This window comes from Scleropages formosus, chromosome 1 (genome assembly GCF_900964775.1).
Source record: "Scleropages formosus chromosome 1, fSclFor1.1, whole genome shotgun sequence".
Taxonomy (NCBI): domain Eukaryota; kingdom Metazoa; phylum Chordata; class Actinopteri; order Osteoglossiformes; family Osteoglossidae; genus Scleropages; species Scleropages formosus.
The window spans coordinates 52373133-52388753 of NC_041806.1; the positions used below are offsets into that span (position 1 = coordinate 52373133).

General features: G+C 47.9%; 1 protein-coding gene across 3 annotated transcripts; it reads left to right on the plus strand.

The window, feature by feature from the left end:
* Positions 1-297: 297 nt before the first annotated feature.
* On the plus strand, positions 298-15621 carry reep1 (receptor accessory protein 1). 3 transcript variants are annotated; one of them, XM_029258113.1, is made up of 9 exons: positions 298-492; positions 6958-7030; positions 7120-7196; positions 7574-7694; positions 8051-8164; positions 9351-9401; positions 10394-10568; positions 12855-13036; positions 14342-15621. In XM_029258113.1, the coding sequence occupies exons 1-9, from the start codon at positions 461-463 to the stop codon at positions 14411-14413; spliced, it is 897 nt and encodes a 298-aa protein (XP_029113946.1). In that variant the 5' UTR covers positions 298-460; the 3' UTR covers positions 14414-15621. The 3 variants fall into 3 exon arrangements, with proteins under 3 accessions (XP_029113946.1, XP_029113948.1, XP_018584036.2); XM_029258115.1 differs by having other exon boundaries at positions 12855-13015; XM_018728520.2 differs by lacking the exon at positions 9351-9401 and having other exon boundaries at positions 300-492.

Consider the following 15621-nt stretch of genomic DNA (forward strand, 5'->3'; position numbering starts at 1 on the left):
TGTGAATATTGACAGACATGATCTGTGTTATTGTGCCTTAGTGGATGGATTTACTTTAGACTTTAATTTGATACGTTTATGATTTGTTTTGAGTTTTGTTTGTTGTTGCTGGTTTTGACCTTTGTTAACTTATAGTACATGTTGTGTTGAGCAGTGACTCAGTAAAGGGGTAGAAGGACACAAGGAGATAAAAACTCCGCGGTGGACGCGGTCCGGACACTGCGCTGCGCTGCGAGGGACACAGGCGCCCCCTGGCGGCTCCCCGAGGAACTGCACGTCTGCGCTGGAGCGGCTGTCAGATGGCAGAGCGAGCGCCGTGCGGCTGAGCGCTGCCCCCCACCCCCTACCCCAACACGCACACACACACACACACACACACACACACACAGACGGGGACACGCTGGAGACTCCTGTCTGCGCGCGCACACACACACACACACACGCTGCCCATCCCAGCGCAATGGTCTCATGGATCATCTCTAGACTCGTGGTGTAAGTACCGCCGCTCCTAATAATATATAACACTCCTTTCTTCCCGAACAGCGCGGCGAGGAACAGGAGACGGACGGACGGACGGACTGACGGACGGGCGGGCGGGCGGCCGGGCGCCGCAGCTTCCATGGATCCCGCTCTCTGTCCTGCTTTCATATCATAAGCAGATGTTCATGTGTCACAGAAGTGCGCGTCGTCGCGCCGGTGAAACATGATCATCTCGCGCTTTCATGTAAACGGCCTGTTTTTCACACCCGATTTACCTCGTATTCGCCATGCGAACAGCGTCATTACTGTATAATAACAGTAGCAATATATGGGGGGTGATGATGATGATGATGGTGGTGGTGGTGGGGATCATCATCATGTCTGCTATTTTCCTTGTCTCTCGCGCTGGTTCGTGCCGCCCCCCTCCGCAGTGTGGGGACATGGATCACGGGTCGGTACCGGTACCGGTGGCCGATCCGTCCGTCCGCTTCTGGACCCTTTGTTCTTCACCGCTCCTTCCTCCGCGCGAGCGCAGCGGCGCTTTCATCATGTCGCCCATGCATATTCATATTCATATGCGTTATATATAGACAGATACATATCAATTTATATATATATGATGAAATGTAAAGAAGGGTGTGCGAATCATCATGATCTGGACGCAAATAACGCGGTTAAAAAGCGGAGCGGACGCTGTGCGGCCCCGAACCCCCCCACCCCCACCCCCACCCCACCCCCAGCCTGCGCTTATTATTTCATATTTAATACATATAAGGAGCTCCGGGGAGCGAGTCTGTTGTCCGCGAAGAAAGAGCCCTTTTTGTGTAACGCGGCCGATTCCCGATATTTTCTGTCTTTGTTTTCTCACCGAAAACCTCAGTAAATGACGCAATAGGTCACGGTATTATTGTGGTAAAAATGGCAGTGCAGTGATGACATTATTTAGGTTAGGGTTAGGTTTTCGTAGCGTTATTATTACAGTAATATTGTGGTAATACTGTACTGGAGTGCAATAAATACATCATTTTACTAGTAATACTGGGGCTACACTTCCCTCATCTGCTGTTGCTGCTTGAAATCCTTACATATGATGTGTTTTTGTTCCACTGAGTCCAGCTGAGACACGATGGACATGTGTATTTCTCTTCGTAAGGTCATCTTAATGCACGCGTCCCTGAGAAATTATATACTGTATGTGTCCTTTGGCAGCAGGTGCTCAGGAGTCGCGGTTCCACACTTTTTGTTTTTTGTTTCCGTTCACCTTCCATAACGAACCCCAAACTACCAGTGTTTTCATTTTTTTCTAATCTTTATGTCAGTACCATCGGTGTGTCTAAGTGTCTCGCAGGCTTTTTGTTCCAACTTGATGTCGTATTCCTTCAATGAGAGGCCAGACTTCATTTATATATACTGTATATATATATGTACGTATGTGTCCATCAATATAGATTGTATTCATGTCTGCGGTTCATTTAAAGCGAAGGGGCTGGAGCAGCGAGACGCTCGCCGGGGCTGGAAAGTGCGTGGAGGCCCAGCTGGGTGTTGTCCCGGGGCCCCCGGTCGTACTCGTGTTCCATCCGGTCGCTTTACAACATCAGTCTGTAACATCTGGGAAAAAGCAGCAAAGAAAAGCGTTTCCCAGGGTGTTCCAGCGGATTGGAAAAGATCAAATAGGAACCCTGTAAAATATGCATCTTCCAAGCTTTGGTGGTTTGCTGCTGCTGCTGTTGCTGCTGCTGCTGCTGCTCATTCCGGGGGGAAGATGAATGTCCCTGCTGTGTGTACGTGGACGATGCGACGAGAGCCGCAGAAAGTGCCGCCGCGTTTCCGTTCCGCCCGTGCAGCTCAATATTAGTGCTGAGTAATTCCCGCGTCCGCTGGGGGGGGCCGAGCCGCGGCGGCCCGGGTCGACTACCCGGTGACCCCCCCGGTGGCGTCGGGCCGACAGGCAGGAACTCGAATGAAGGCAAACGCTTGAATTTCATCACTCCAGCATTTACAGCTGGGCCTAAATTATTATAAGAATAATATTTGTCACGCAGAGGGGGCGCGGTGGTGCAGTGGGTTGGACCGGGTCCTCCTCTCTGGTAGGTCTGGGGTTCGAGTCCCGCTTGGGGTGCCTTGCGACGGACTGGCGTCCCGTCCTGGGTGTGTCCCCTCCCCCCCCGGCCTTACGCCGTGTTGCCGGGTAGGCTCCGGTTCCCCGCGACCCCGTACGGGACAAGCAGTTCAGAAAGTGTGTGTGTGTGTATTTGTCACGCAATGGAACTCAAATATTATAAGGCACGTGCACGTACTGTATGTCCCAGACACGACATGGACTGTTTCGCTGTTATGTGCTCTTAAAAAATGTTTCAAAAATGCAATATTTTTCCCACACAAATAAAAAACTGCTTCACATTTAAAGAAAAAAGAGGCTATGTCTAACGTCCAGGTAAAGATGATAACTAGATGAAAACTAGATGATAACTAAATGGAAAAAAATGGACCGAAGTGGTCGGCAGTCCTGCGGCTCTATGAGAGAACAAAGTGAACGTTTTCTTTGCTTCACGACTTTGAGCGGCGAGTCGACCTCCTCTGGCCACATGTCGGGGATGAGGCGCAGGGGTCGAACCCGGAGGGGCTCTCGGGTGGGGCAGAACACGGTCGCGGGGAGCAGGGAGCATCACGTGTTGTTGTGTGTTTATCAGGTTGGACCTGATCGTCTCACACACACACACAGAGAGCAGTTGGTGCAAACGCTCTTTGCTGAGCGACGGCACAGCTCCTTCACTGATATAAATAAAGAACCGTAAATAGGGTTTGGAACCAGGCTCTTCAGTGCTGAGCCTAGAACAGTATCCCGTGCACCCATATTGTGTCGACCTGGCACACACACACACACACACGCGGCTTTAAAAATAACTTGCGTATGTGCGATACCGGCCTGAGAGCCGAGGCGGCTCCTCCACTTCCACACGCCTCCCAAAGTCCACGTTTCACATGTTCATCACTTTAGCCAACATCCATGGTCAGCAACCGCTTTCCCAAGCGAGGTCACGGCAAACCGGAGCCCAACCCGGCAACGCGGGGCCGGAGGGGGGAGGGGACGCACCCCGGATGGGACGCCGGTCCATCACAAGGCATCCCAAGTGGGACTCGAACCCCAGACCCAACACCACGCTTCCCTCTTTAGCCGACACTTTTCTCCAACGTGACACATGATGTTAAGCTACGTGCATCTAGTTACCTGTTCATATAGGTGCGTGATTTTACCGGAGTAATCCATGGTAAACACTTTCCTCAAGAGTACAACAGCTGGAGGTGGGATTTGAATCCATGACCTACGGAACTAAAGGCCAGCGTGTCCTTTCAGCTCATCGCTCCTTCACGCGTAGCCGTTTCAGCGCGACGTGTGACGTGTGACGGCTCGGCGGACACACGCTGCACTTCCATGTAAAATAGCTGTACTTTATATAGTCGGTCTTTTCGACGTGGAAGACAAACTTAAGGCTACAAAGATTTTTTTTGGTGAAATATGCAGTGTTTGCTGCTCTCCCAGCCTGACGAAGGTGGAACATTGTTGTTCGTTTATTTAAGTATTTCTTCATTTATCTGACGCTTTTCTCCAAAATGACTTGCTTAGATGGTGCGGTTTGTGCACTAAGCCACTTATACTGGATTACCCAGTAATAGAGCTGGGTGCTTTTACTGGAGCAACTCAGGTAAAATACCTCGTTCGAGGGTAACACGGCAGGATTCAAAGCTGGGTGCGACAGTGCCAACCGCTGCGCCACCTGCTGGCCCTGCGTTATCTCTGCTGTGTCATTAGTCACGACCGAATATCATTATAGTTCAATGACTAGATAGAGAGCAGCTCGAAACACGAAGGTCCCACCGCTGCATTTTCAGGTATCTCACGCTGTTCTCTTACCTTGATTTACTCACTTACGCAGCAGGGTCATATTTAGTGCATCGCTTCGTCCAGGGAACTGCGGCAGGAGCCTGCGGCCAAAGGCAGGAGCTCTAACCGCTGCGCCACCTACTGCCCTTTCACGACGTACTTGCATCCGGTGTAAGTTGTGAATATTGAGGAAACGGTGCAGGAAAGTGTGCGTTTACGGCCCTCGCTGCAGGAAACTGAATTTCCGTTCCCTTTAAGTGTCTTTTCGGCTGTGCGCTGGTACCTCGTCCGCAGCAAACCAAAGTGCGAACTGATTCTGAAATGAACGATGGTGTCGGTTCTATCAGGACGAGAAGGGCTACGAGGCTCGATAAAATGTCTTATTAGCAGGAATATTATTGTTACTTTATAATAAGAAGTTCTGAAGGTATTATTGTCATTATTATTGTTGTTGTTATGATTATTGTTACTCTATAATAAGTTTAGAAGGCTTACTCGTAAGCATTATTATTATTGTTGTTATAATAATAATAATTATTATTATTACTATTTGTTACTCTACAACAGGAAGTTTAGAAGGCTTAATGATACATTATTTTTTTTTTTTGTTGTTTCTCTGCTATAAGAAGTTTAAAAGGCTTAATAGTGTATTGTTCTGAACTGTGCATTCATGTGGTTCACGCAGTTTATTAAGTCCTGTGTTGCTTGTGTCGCATCTACTGTAAGCAGCTGCTGAGATAACACATATCGTGGGCAACGCGGCAACACACCCTTTCGCTGTTCTCAGCGCTCCTGTTGCTCCACATACTCTCGCGTATTTATTACTGTGTTCCTGCGAGTGTTCGGGGTGATCTTCTGGGGTAAAACGGTGTGCGCTGGGGCCTCGTGTCACAATCAGCGGGAGGCAGGAGCTCACGGAGATGTGCTGCGCACACACACACACACACACACACACACACACACACACGTCTATATTTAAAAGTGTGTGCGGCACCTGTTGACCCCCCATAGCCACAGGGGCAGCTGTGCAGCACATGTTCCTTCCACAACATGCATCCAAAAGCCATTCAGGATATTTACACCCTTTACTCAATATATGCGTGTTTGTATATATACAATATTTCTATGTATATTTCAACACTCGATAAATATTTGAAATGCCGAAGCCTGGAATTTTGTCTCTGATTTCAGCATATTTCCCAGTGCCTCGGCTCGTTTTTGCCCCGGATAAACTTCAATGTACAAATTGTCGCGATAAATGGTACGTGCAGGTACTTGGCATTTAGCAAACGTGGTGAAATCATGTAAAAAATACAAGGGGGCATTTTCACCACTGTTTTTACGGTTGTACCAACGGACGCGTCTCCGCTGTTACTGAAAGAAATGCTGGCTTGAAACGGCGAAAATGGGCCACGTGCTTTTACTGCTGTTTTCAGCGTTAAGCCTCTTGGACGAAGCGCATTAAACGTCCGACAAATTTCTGACCAAAGTGTTGAAACTGCGATCCGCAGCTCCTATGAAGTGTTTCACACTACTTTACTATAGTATGTCACCTGACTGCTCAGCCCTTTGCTTTGTTGTTATTTATTATGCTCAGGGCTCTTGCATCTGCTGATGTTCAGTAAGACAGACACACACACACACACACACACACACACACACACACACACACACACACACACACTGACTGAAGCTGCTTGTCCCAAGCTGTGTCATGGCAAGCCAGAGCCTATCCCAGAAGCACAGGGTGCAATGCTGGAGGGGGAGGGGACACAACCAGGGTGGGACAGCAGTCCATCGCAAGGCATCGCAAGGCACCCCAAGTGGGACTCGAACCCCAGACCCACCGGAAATCAGGCCCTGGCCAAGCCTGCTGTGCCACCACATCCCTCCTTCAGTAATACACTTTATTTTTATTTAAATCCCAGTAAAACAGCCCATTGATGAGGAGCTTTTCTTTGCCAGAACGACACCTGTCCATTCATTGGTTGGAAATGAATAATTTAGGTCGTGATGAATAATTTTATCGATTGGATTTTAAATTTCATCCACATTTACTGGCGTTTCTATTCAGTTGTGTTCAACACCATTGCACTGACATTATATTTACATTTATTTATTGATCTCATGTGTTTCTCCAAAGCAACTTACAGTGTTGATGTACCTACAGTTTTTTTACCCATTTATCCAGCAGGGTAATTTTACTGGAGCAATTCAGGGTAAGTACCTTGCTCCAGGGGGGATTCAAAGCTGCAGCCTTGAGGTTTAGAAAGGTGGCCACCGTCACCACTTCGCTGCCAGTTACCCGAACGCTAGCCGCTCCTTTACTTGGTTCGATTCCATTTCTTGAACATTATCTTTTCAGAGCAGCTGCAACACCGTCCGCCTCCTGTATGATCTGCTTTTAACTGATGGACGTATCGTTTTTTTTGTTTTCAATCATTTAGCGAAGACACACGAATCTGTACCTTTTTTTGGTCTTTCCACTGGATTCAGGGAGCTGCACCCAAAAAAGTGCCCGCTGTCAGTAGGAAAGTGCACATCCTCTATACTACGGATTTGCATTAATTTTCATCTTGCATTTTGTTCTCCAGGCTTATTTTTGGCACTCTGTACCCTGCTTACTCCTCATACAAAGCGGTCAAGTCAAAAGATGTGAAGGAATATGTGAGTATGAGCAGCACTCGGGTGTCACAGCACTTGATTTATGCCTGTATGCAAACCCATACTGAATGTTTCCTTTCGTTTCCATCCAGGTGAAATGGATGATGTACTGGATCATATTTGCTCTTTTTACCACAGCGGAAACCATTACGGACATCTTTCTGTCCTGGTGAGTGTGTTTCCCACACAGCCACACGCTGCTCCTTATGCTCTGTAGACGTCCTCTTTATTCTCTCGTGGACGTGGAAATTTGATTATTGCAAGGCTGCCCCACCCACCCACACACACACACACACACACACGCTACGGGCAGTTTAGGTCATCTTCTTATAAATGTCTTATTTTTAATGCAAAATATCACTGTCGGGTTTCCTTGTCAACAGTGTGTCTCTGTGTGTTTCTTGGTGAGAAATGACTCCTTTGCTGTTGAGCCCGACTGTCTGTCTCTGCCTTTTCCTTTGTTGCTGGAGGAGCTCGGCGGGGCTCTTGAGCGCAAGGCTCCTTTCCTCCCTTTCCTCATGGCTCCTTTCCTCCCTTTTCCTCCAGGATTCCCTTTTACTACGAGCTCAAGATCGCCTTCGTCGTCTGGCTGCTCTCGCCCTACACCAAGGGCTCCAGTGTCCTCTACCGGAAGTTTGTCCACCCAACCCTGTCCTCCAAAGAGAAGGTAAGTCCACCCCCACCATCCTCGCTGAGGTGCGACTGGAGTGAAAAGCCCCTTTTTACCGTGTGCCGAGGACACGGTGGATGTGCCTTTGTCACCTACTCTACAGCAGGCAGGGAAGCATGGAAACTTGGAATGTGAAGGGTGCTGGTTCCAGTCCCACTGCCCAGTTTAAGATTTCGCTGCTTTAATAATTTTGGAATTCATGCCGTAGTGCAGTTTCGCTCTTTTTGCTGTGTCGGCGTGTTTGTAAAGTGGTGGAAGTCCAAAGACCCGAATGATCTGTCCAGATTTCTTACCGATGTGGCTCATATGGCCTGGCTTCACCCCTAAGGAGCACTTGCACTCGTCTCTTGCAGGATATTGATGAGTATATCTGCCAAGCAAAAGACAAGAGTTATGACGCCCTGCTGCATTTCGGCAGAAAAGGACTTAATGTTGCAGCCACAGCTGCAGTGACGGCTGCTGCCAAGGTGAGACAGGCGTTGACATCTAGACTGCTGAGACACACACCTGCCTAACTGCTTTGATACCCTTAGGGACCTGGAGACATGTTATCCATCCATCCATCCATCCATCCATCCAACCACTCTTCCACCCATAATTCCACCCATCCATCCATCCATTCATCCATCTATCCATCCAACCACCTTCCATCCATCCACCATCCATCCATCCATCCATCCATCCATTCATCCATCTATCCATCCAACCACCTTTCCATCCATCCATCCATCCATCCATCCATCCAACCACTCTTCCACCCATAATTCCATCCATCCATCCAACCATCCACTCTTCCATCCATCCATCCATCCATCCATCCATCCCCAGCCTGCTCTGGAATTCCTTGCTGAGTCATGTATCTGGGATGATAGACTTGGAAGTTTTTCAGATATTTTCCTGATTTCTTGCATTCAAAATTAACACATCATCTGAATTAATCTCAAAAGTCTTGTTTCCATGTCTCTTTTCTGTGAAATGGGTATTTTTTTTCTTTCTATTCTACTTTACCACTTGCAACAATGCCTGGTCATGAATTCGGAAGATCATTCTTGGCAAGAACACCAATGTTATTCCCTTCCTGCTGCTCATTGGATACTGATCTTTTTGCAGACAGTGTCGTTGCCTCATTTAAAAATCCAATTTTTAACTGTATTTCGTTGCCAGTTCTCCGCACGTGTTCACTGGCAAATGTGTCGGCTGCAGAGGATCCACCAATTTTGGGATCATGTGGATGTCGTGGAACCCAAAGAAATTTCTAAACTGATGAAATACTATGTGAAAAGTAATAAAGGTGGATAAAACCAGGGAAAACTGATGAATAATGTGTAAAAAATAATAGAGTGGGAAAACCAAGTAGAACTGATGAAATAATGTGCCAAATTTATAAAGAGTGGACAAACCACAGCTGCCATCTAAACAGATGTTAATATGCAGATGGGGGAACATTAGAGAAAAAGTCCAAGAGCCAGACTGTCGCTGAGAAAATGTTCAAACCGATTCAGGGATGTTGAACGTGAATATTTACCGACTGTTGTGAATTCTCTGTCCATAGCGCAGTACAGTAGGGTAAGACCTCCCGCCCTGTTCCCCTGCCCCCATTGAGACTTAAAGCCCCTCTGTATCCCTGACTGACCTCCCTTTCGTCTTCACCAGGTTTGCCACCTGTCCGAAATAGTCAATTACAGGGAATTTACCCTGTGGCAGGTAAACCGTAGCATGAGCAACGGAAGCGGTGTGGATGTCCACTAACTGGATGCGAAGGTGCGAAACCTTCAGCGCAGAGGCGCTACTAACCACCGGCGGGTCCAGCCGCACCTCACCATGGACATGGACATGGTCAGCGCCTGGTGCAGGACGTGTCCCCGAGACGCCTCCGGACGCCTGGGCTCCGGGCTGTCCGTCACTAACAGCATCCGCAAGGCGCTTCAGGGCCGCGGTTACGAGTCACTAACCGTCTCGGCATCTTCTCCGCAGGAAACGGAGACGTGATTTCATACCTGTTGAGTCGTCAGAGGCTCCGATTTCACCGATGAGCCCCAGACGTTCCTGAAGACGTCTTGAAAAATTAAAAAAAATTTAAATTAGGTTTTCATGTTATTCACTAAGTTATAGGAATACTTTTTGCTGCCAGCGTTGTGAATATTATATCAAAATATAACATATATTTTGACATGAATAAAATATGTTATATAATATATGTATTAGTATTAAATAACTCTAAAATATTATAATCTATTATAAAGTATGTTGGTCTTTTCCTTTTCAAGAGTAAAAATACAATTGCGGGGGGATTTTAAATTAAGGAAATTGTACGTGGCACATTCGCCCACAACAGTGGTAATAATAATTCAATCCCGTAACAAAGGGAATTATTCGTCTAACGAGGTTGATTTCGTGAAAGGAACTGGCCTCAATTCGCGAAGAACAGGTGTTTTTTTAAAATTTGTTTATTTATTTTGTTCAGCAGCTTAAAAGTTCAGCTGTGTTTTGCCATAAGAATCAATCGGATTGTGAAACATTTCATTTTACTGCTGTTTCCTCTTTCGTCGCGTCTGCCTGGTCCAGGTGTGAAAGCACAACCCGTTTACCACGTTAAAATACTGTAGTGTAGAGCGGCGGTGCTTCTGTGGAATTTCGCCGCTTTACTCGCTGTCTGCTGTCATTCGTCACGACACTTGGGCCTCTTCTTACCCCAGGGTCAGGGGGCGCTCTCCGAACGTCTCAGGAGCTTCAGCATGCAGGACCTCTCCACCATCCAGAGAGACGCTCCGGCGACGGGTGCCAGCCAAGGGCCGCCCCGGAGCGCCGCGGGGCACCCGCGGGTCCGAATGAGCGCCCGCAGCAGCTCGGAAACGGGCTCCAGCAACAAGGGTGAGTACCTGGCCGCGGCCCTCCCTCGCTCCCTCAGGCTCCGAACGACCGCTCTTCTTACGCACGAGTCAGGAGCGCAGCGTGGAGCGTAAGAACGAACCCGTGGCCCGGTGAACGAGCGTCTCCGCGGAGGAAGAGCTTTTCGGCCCTCGTTGTGGTAAATGAGCGCCCTCTTGCTCCGGGGTTCGCCCGCTGGGGTCGCAGACGGTCCGTTTCGCGAGGAGTTTCCATGATCACGGTCCGTCCGCGCTCCAGCTTACGGGGCTTCTCTTTGCGTTCCTCGTGAGTGAATTTGGACTTTGTGCTGCTCCCAGCAGCTGAGCGGCGTGAAACCAGAACCGCCCGCCGTGAGCTCGTGAGCTCTTGCGACTCGTTCTCAGTGACACCGTGTGTCCTTCTGCGTTCAGTCCCCCTCATCGGTCCTCCTGTCCTGGTTCCATCTGCCGTAACCTCGGCGATCGTGTCCCTGAGCGGATTGTCCAAACCACATCCACTCGTCCACTGAGCATCAGCTCATCTACACCGTTTTCCTTCATCTCTTCGGTCTTTACTGCCCTGTTTTTTTTTTTTACTTTAAAGGCTGAATTAATACAGAAACACTGAGTTTGTATCTCTTGATGTGAGTATTTCTTAAGCGTACTCTTTATAATAGGTACAGAAGAGCTGAAGGTAAGGGGAGGTGCGGTGGTGCAGTGATGCGGTGGGATGGACCGGTCCCGCTCTCCAGTGGGTCTGGGGTTCGAGTCCCGCTTGGGGTGCCTTGCTATGGACTGACGTCCCGTCCTGGGTGTGTCCCTTTCGCCCTGTGTTCCCGGGTTAGGCTCCGGGACAAGCGGTTTCAGATGATGTGTGTGTGTGTGTGAGAGCTGAAGGTAGACAGGCACACAATCATCATGGTATCTGGTGTGTCTAGTGGGTGTAAATCTGCACTTTTTTGCAATGCTGTAGTTGCAGTCATTACAGCTAAAGGCGACACCAGCAGTTATTGATCATCATTTCTCCTCATTTCCATCTTTTTCACACCTCTGATGGCACTTTTCATTGTCTTCCACGCCATAAAGACAGCTCTGGTGTCACTTTTGGACTCCATTCATGTACAAGTGCAAGCGACGAAACTGTACTTTACACCGATTTTGTGGTCATGTGCACGAACGAGGATGGCGAATAAACACCTGTACCTGTCACCTCGCAGGCTGCACACACTGCGAACGCTGCGGCGTCCTCACCGGTGAGTGGCGGCCGTACGGCCGGCTCCGCAGCATGCGGACCCCGCTCTCGGTTACTGTGCTACAACCTGCTGTCTTGGTCCTCGCGGTGCGACTTACCACGGTACGGCCTTGAGCCTGAGCCCGACGGAGCAAAAGCGAGCTGCTCGTACGCGCAGTTTTGGACGCGTTGGTGTTGCAACGGGCTGAAAATAATGGAGCGCAGTAACTGGCGGCACGTTTCGGCGAGCGGCGGTCACCGTGCTGCATGACGCCAAGGTGTGACTGGAAGCGTTCTGGCACCTGCTTCACCACGACTGACAGCGAAGGCGTTTTCGGCTACCGTCTCGTACGGATGTGCGTAAACAAAGTGGAAGGGTGTCGTAGAATGATTATTCTATTGTTTTTTTATTCGAATAGACAAAAAACTATATTTTATTCCAGTAATTATAATAGACGGTGCCGGATTCGCGCCCAGGTGCGAATGCACGGCTCGGGAGATACCGGTTTTACCCTGAAATGCATCGTGTGTGACGTTCCACTGTTCCTTTTTACTTTTGTAACTCATTTTTAAGATTTAATTTATACTGACAAGAATAATATGAGTGGCTATAAGTGACAATAATAATATAAGTGACAAGGTGTTTCAGTTTTCTGTTGAAAATATGAAACGTGACATACTGACATTTTTTAAAGTCATTCTGACGTGGAGATGCTGTAAAATGATTCATTTGGACAAAACACGACATAACATGACAAAATAAGGCAATAAGACATTTGCGTAGCAGCTGAATAATAAAATGAGTAAGTCTGCAATTAAGATGTGTTTAAGTTACTATTAAAAGTTTTATACACCTGTATAATTTGAAATGCTGAAATGTTACTTTTTAAACATTCTGTGCTCCAGTTTGTTGCTTTTTAAAATTCTGCAAAATTTATTTCGAGACAATACTGTGACGCGCCGGACGTCCGGGCGCCAACAAAGCGCAGCCTCTCCGCGTGTGCGTAACGCTGTGTTTCACCGCGGTGCGGCGCGGTGCTCGGTGGTGTGAACCGTGCCGCTGCCGTGTCCACGGTGCAGGGCTTCAACCGGAGGAGTTGGACATGGCCGAGTACGAGGTATTGAGCACGGAGCAGTGCGAGCCTCCGCTCTCTACGTTCGTGCCCTCCGCCCCCCCGGCGGCCCCCGCCCCGGCGCAAGTGGACGACGGAGCCGTTTCTGGCACCTCGCACGTGAGGCCGGTAAAGAGGAGGGCGCCTGAGGTACCGCTACCGGCTGCCTGGCTTTGGTGGCTGCTGGCTCACGCGTCCGGTGACTAACATGAAAACTACCCGTATTGAACCCGGGTCCGCAGCCCATTGTCTGCTGTGGTCCGGCGTGGGCCCATTTAGATTTCCGGTGCAGTGAGCTCATAACCTCGTCTTTCCCATAGTAACCTTCTGCATCCTTGCTTCGTTTGTGTCGCTGTGCTTTAACTCGACCTTTTGGCCAGTGGTTCCCAAACCGAGGGTCGCGACCCCACCGAGGGTGACGGGACGGTCTCCGAAAAGGAAAAATACACTCTTATAAGGAGGTGGCCTCGCCGTCCCAATATGAAGGATTATTGAAATCGTAGTCAGTGTAGAACAGTGTGAAATATCGATTGGTGGTACAATTAGTGCAGAATAGCTGTTCATTAAACATGTTTATTTCAGTTTTGTCTTTCACAATCATTAAGTATCGGTGTTGTCATTGGTCGTATTCAGGGTCGCCGCCAAAAATGTTTGGGAATCACTTATTTAGGGCCTTGTACATTTATCTGACAGTTTTCTCCAAAGTGACTTACAGTGATTTACCCATTTATACAGCCTGGTCATTTTACTGGAGTAATTAAGAGTAAGTATTGTGCTCCAGGTCCTACAGCTGGAGGTGGGATTCAAACCCGCAGCCTTTGGGTCTAAAGGCAGCAGCACTAACCATTATTACGCTACCAGCTGCTTGTGTGTGTGTGTGTGTGTGTGTGTGTGTGTGTGTGAACATTTACCACGTTTCTTTTTTCAGAGCGGCTGTGCTTGGCGTTTACAAAGATTAACATCTCCCGCTATTTGTAACGCAGCGAGGAGGCGCTGTCATTGGGTCACTGATGCCGTCCTGGTGAAGTGTGCAGCTTCTGTCTGTCGACTGTGATGCACGTATGCAGACAGGGGTCATTGGGTACTGGTACTGGCACAAGTACTGATACTGTTCCAGTCCCATTTACAGTTACGTAAGAATGAGTGAAATTTTCCATAATTGTGAACTGATAACAGGTGAAGTTTTCTTGAAGAGTCTTATTCTTATTATTTCATTGACATCTTCATAATGATAATGTGGATGGATGGATGGATGGATGCTTTATTGGCATCAGAGGAAAAGATCTCGTGATGCTGGTGTTATGTCGCAGTTGATGTGTTTCTTTACTTACCGTGGTGAGCAACTGTTTCACTAAACTTCCGCATGACAGCGTGATGGGAAGCGTGTGAAGTCCTTACCGTGGTAAACCTGTACCTCTGCACCTCTCTCTCCATCTCCATCTCTTTACCCTGCAGCCTCCTCCTAGAGTCCCGCGGCCCCGTCCCAGATCCAAGAGTACCTCGTCCTTGAACAGCGAAACCATGTGACGGTATGAGGCACCGGACGCTGCCAGTGAGAATACTCCCCGATCGCTTAGCTGCCTTAACCGAAGTCAACGGAAGAAGCAACAACAACAACAAAAAATAAAAAGAGCGGAAGAGCAGAAGTAAAACTATCACCAGATTGCAGCTACATTTGGGAAAGAAACGAGCCAAAGCAATCAACAGCCTCCAAGTACACATTTTGTCCTGTATTGAGGACATCACCATGGCAACGCATCAGCTGCAGCCTCCTCTCGTTGGGTCTTTGGGTTTGGCTTTTCAGTGAGGGTTTCGGTGCATCGTTGTTCGTTAATCATTATTCAGATGCGCTGATGTCTGTCTGTCTGTCTGTCTGTCTGTCTGTCTGCTCTCTTTCACATACCGCGTTATTTAACCGCACACGTGTCAACGCTGTCTTGGCGTTTTCAGCCGTGGTCAAAGGCAGCATGAGAATGGCTTTAAATATAGAAGAGGTCATAAGCTAAGAAGACACATTGTTTCTTTTACAGTGAAATTTGTGCGCTCTTTTGAAGGAATTCCTGCATTATCCCTGGTGTCGTGCGTACTGCAAGTACTCAATAGGTCGGGCGACGAGTGCCGAATGTACAGTATGTCTTTACATATTTACATACGTTGTACTGGAAATTAACCAATTTTACACAATAATGGAAAATATGGCATTTTTTCATTTTCCAGACCAGTCAGGACAACCTAGTCTTTAGGTAGAATGTAGTTATTAGAGACGTAAAAAAAAAATAAAGGAATATAACTGTACTGCTGTGAAGAATCTGGACGACATGTTATTCTGAATGTAATTAACACAGTAAGTAAATGTAAAGAAGAAATACCGTGATTAGGAAACAGTGTTAAAAACAGTTAATTTGTGGATAATGAGACGTGTTGCTCGCTGGGATGTTGCAGATTTCCTCAAACTCTTGTAGAAGCAGCTCAAGCCGCTGGATGTGGAGTAATGAGCACATTAATAATGTCTCCTCCCCACTCCTTTCAATAATCGTATTTACATCTGCTGGGTTTCAACAAAATTCTTTTGATGTCAGATGGACCTTTAATTTACAGCCAGCAAATGTGATGAAACTTTAATATTGTTTTAAACTCCTTCACTACCGACATCCTGTTGACATGCGATAGCGACACAAAGGCACTTTTTTTTTAAAAAAAAAAAAAAAAGAAACCTTCCATGTGCTGGAGCTGAA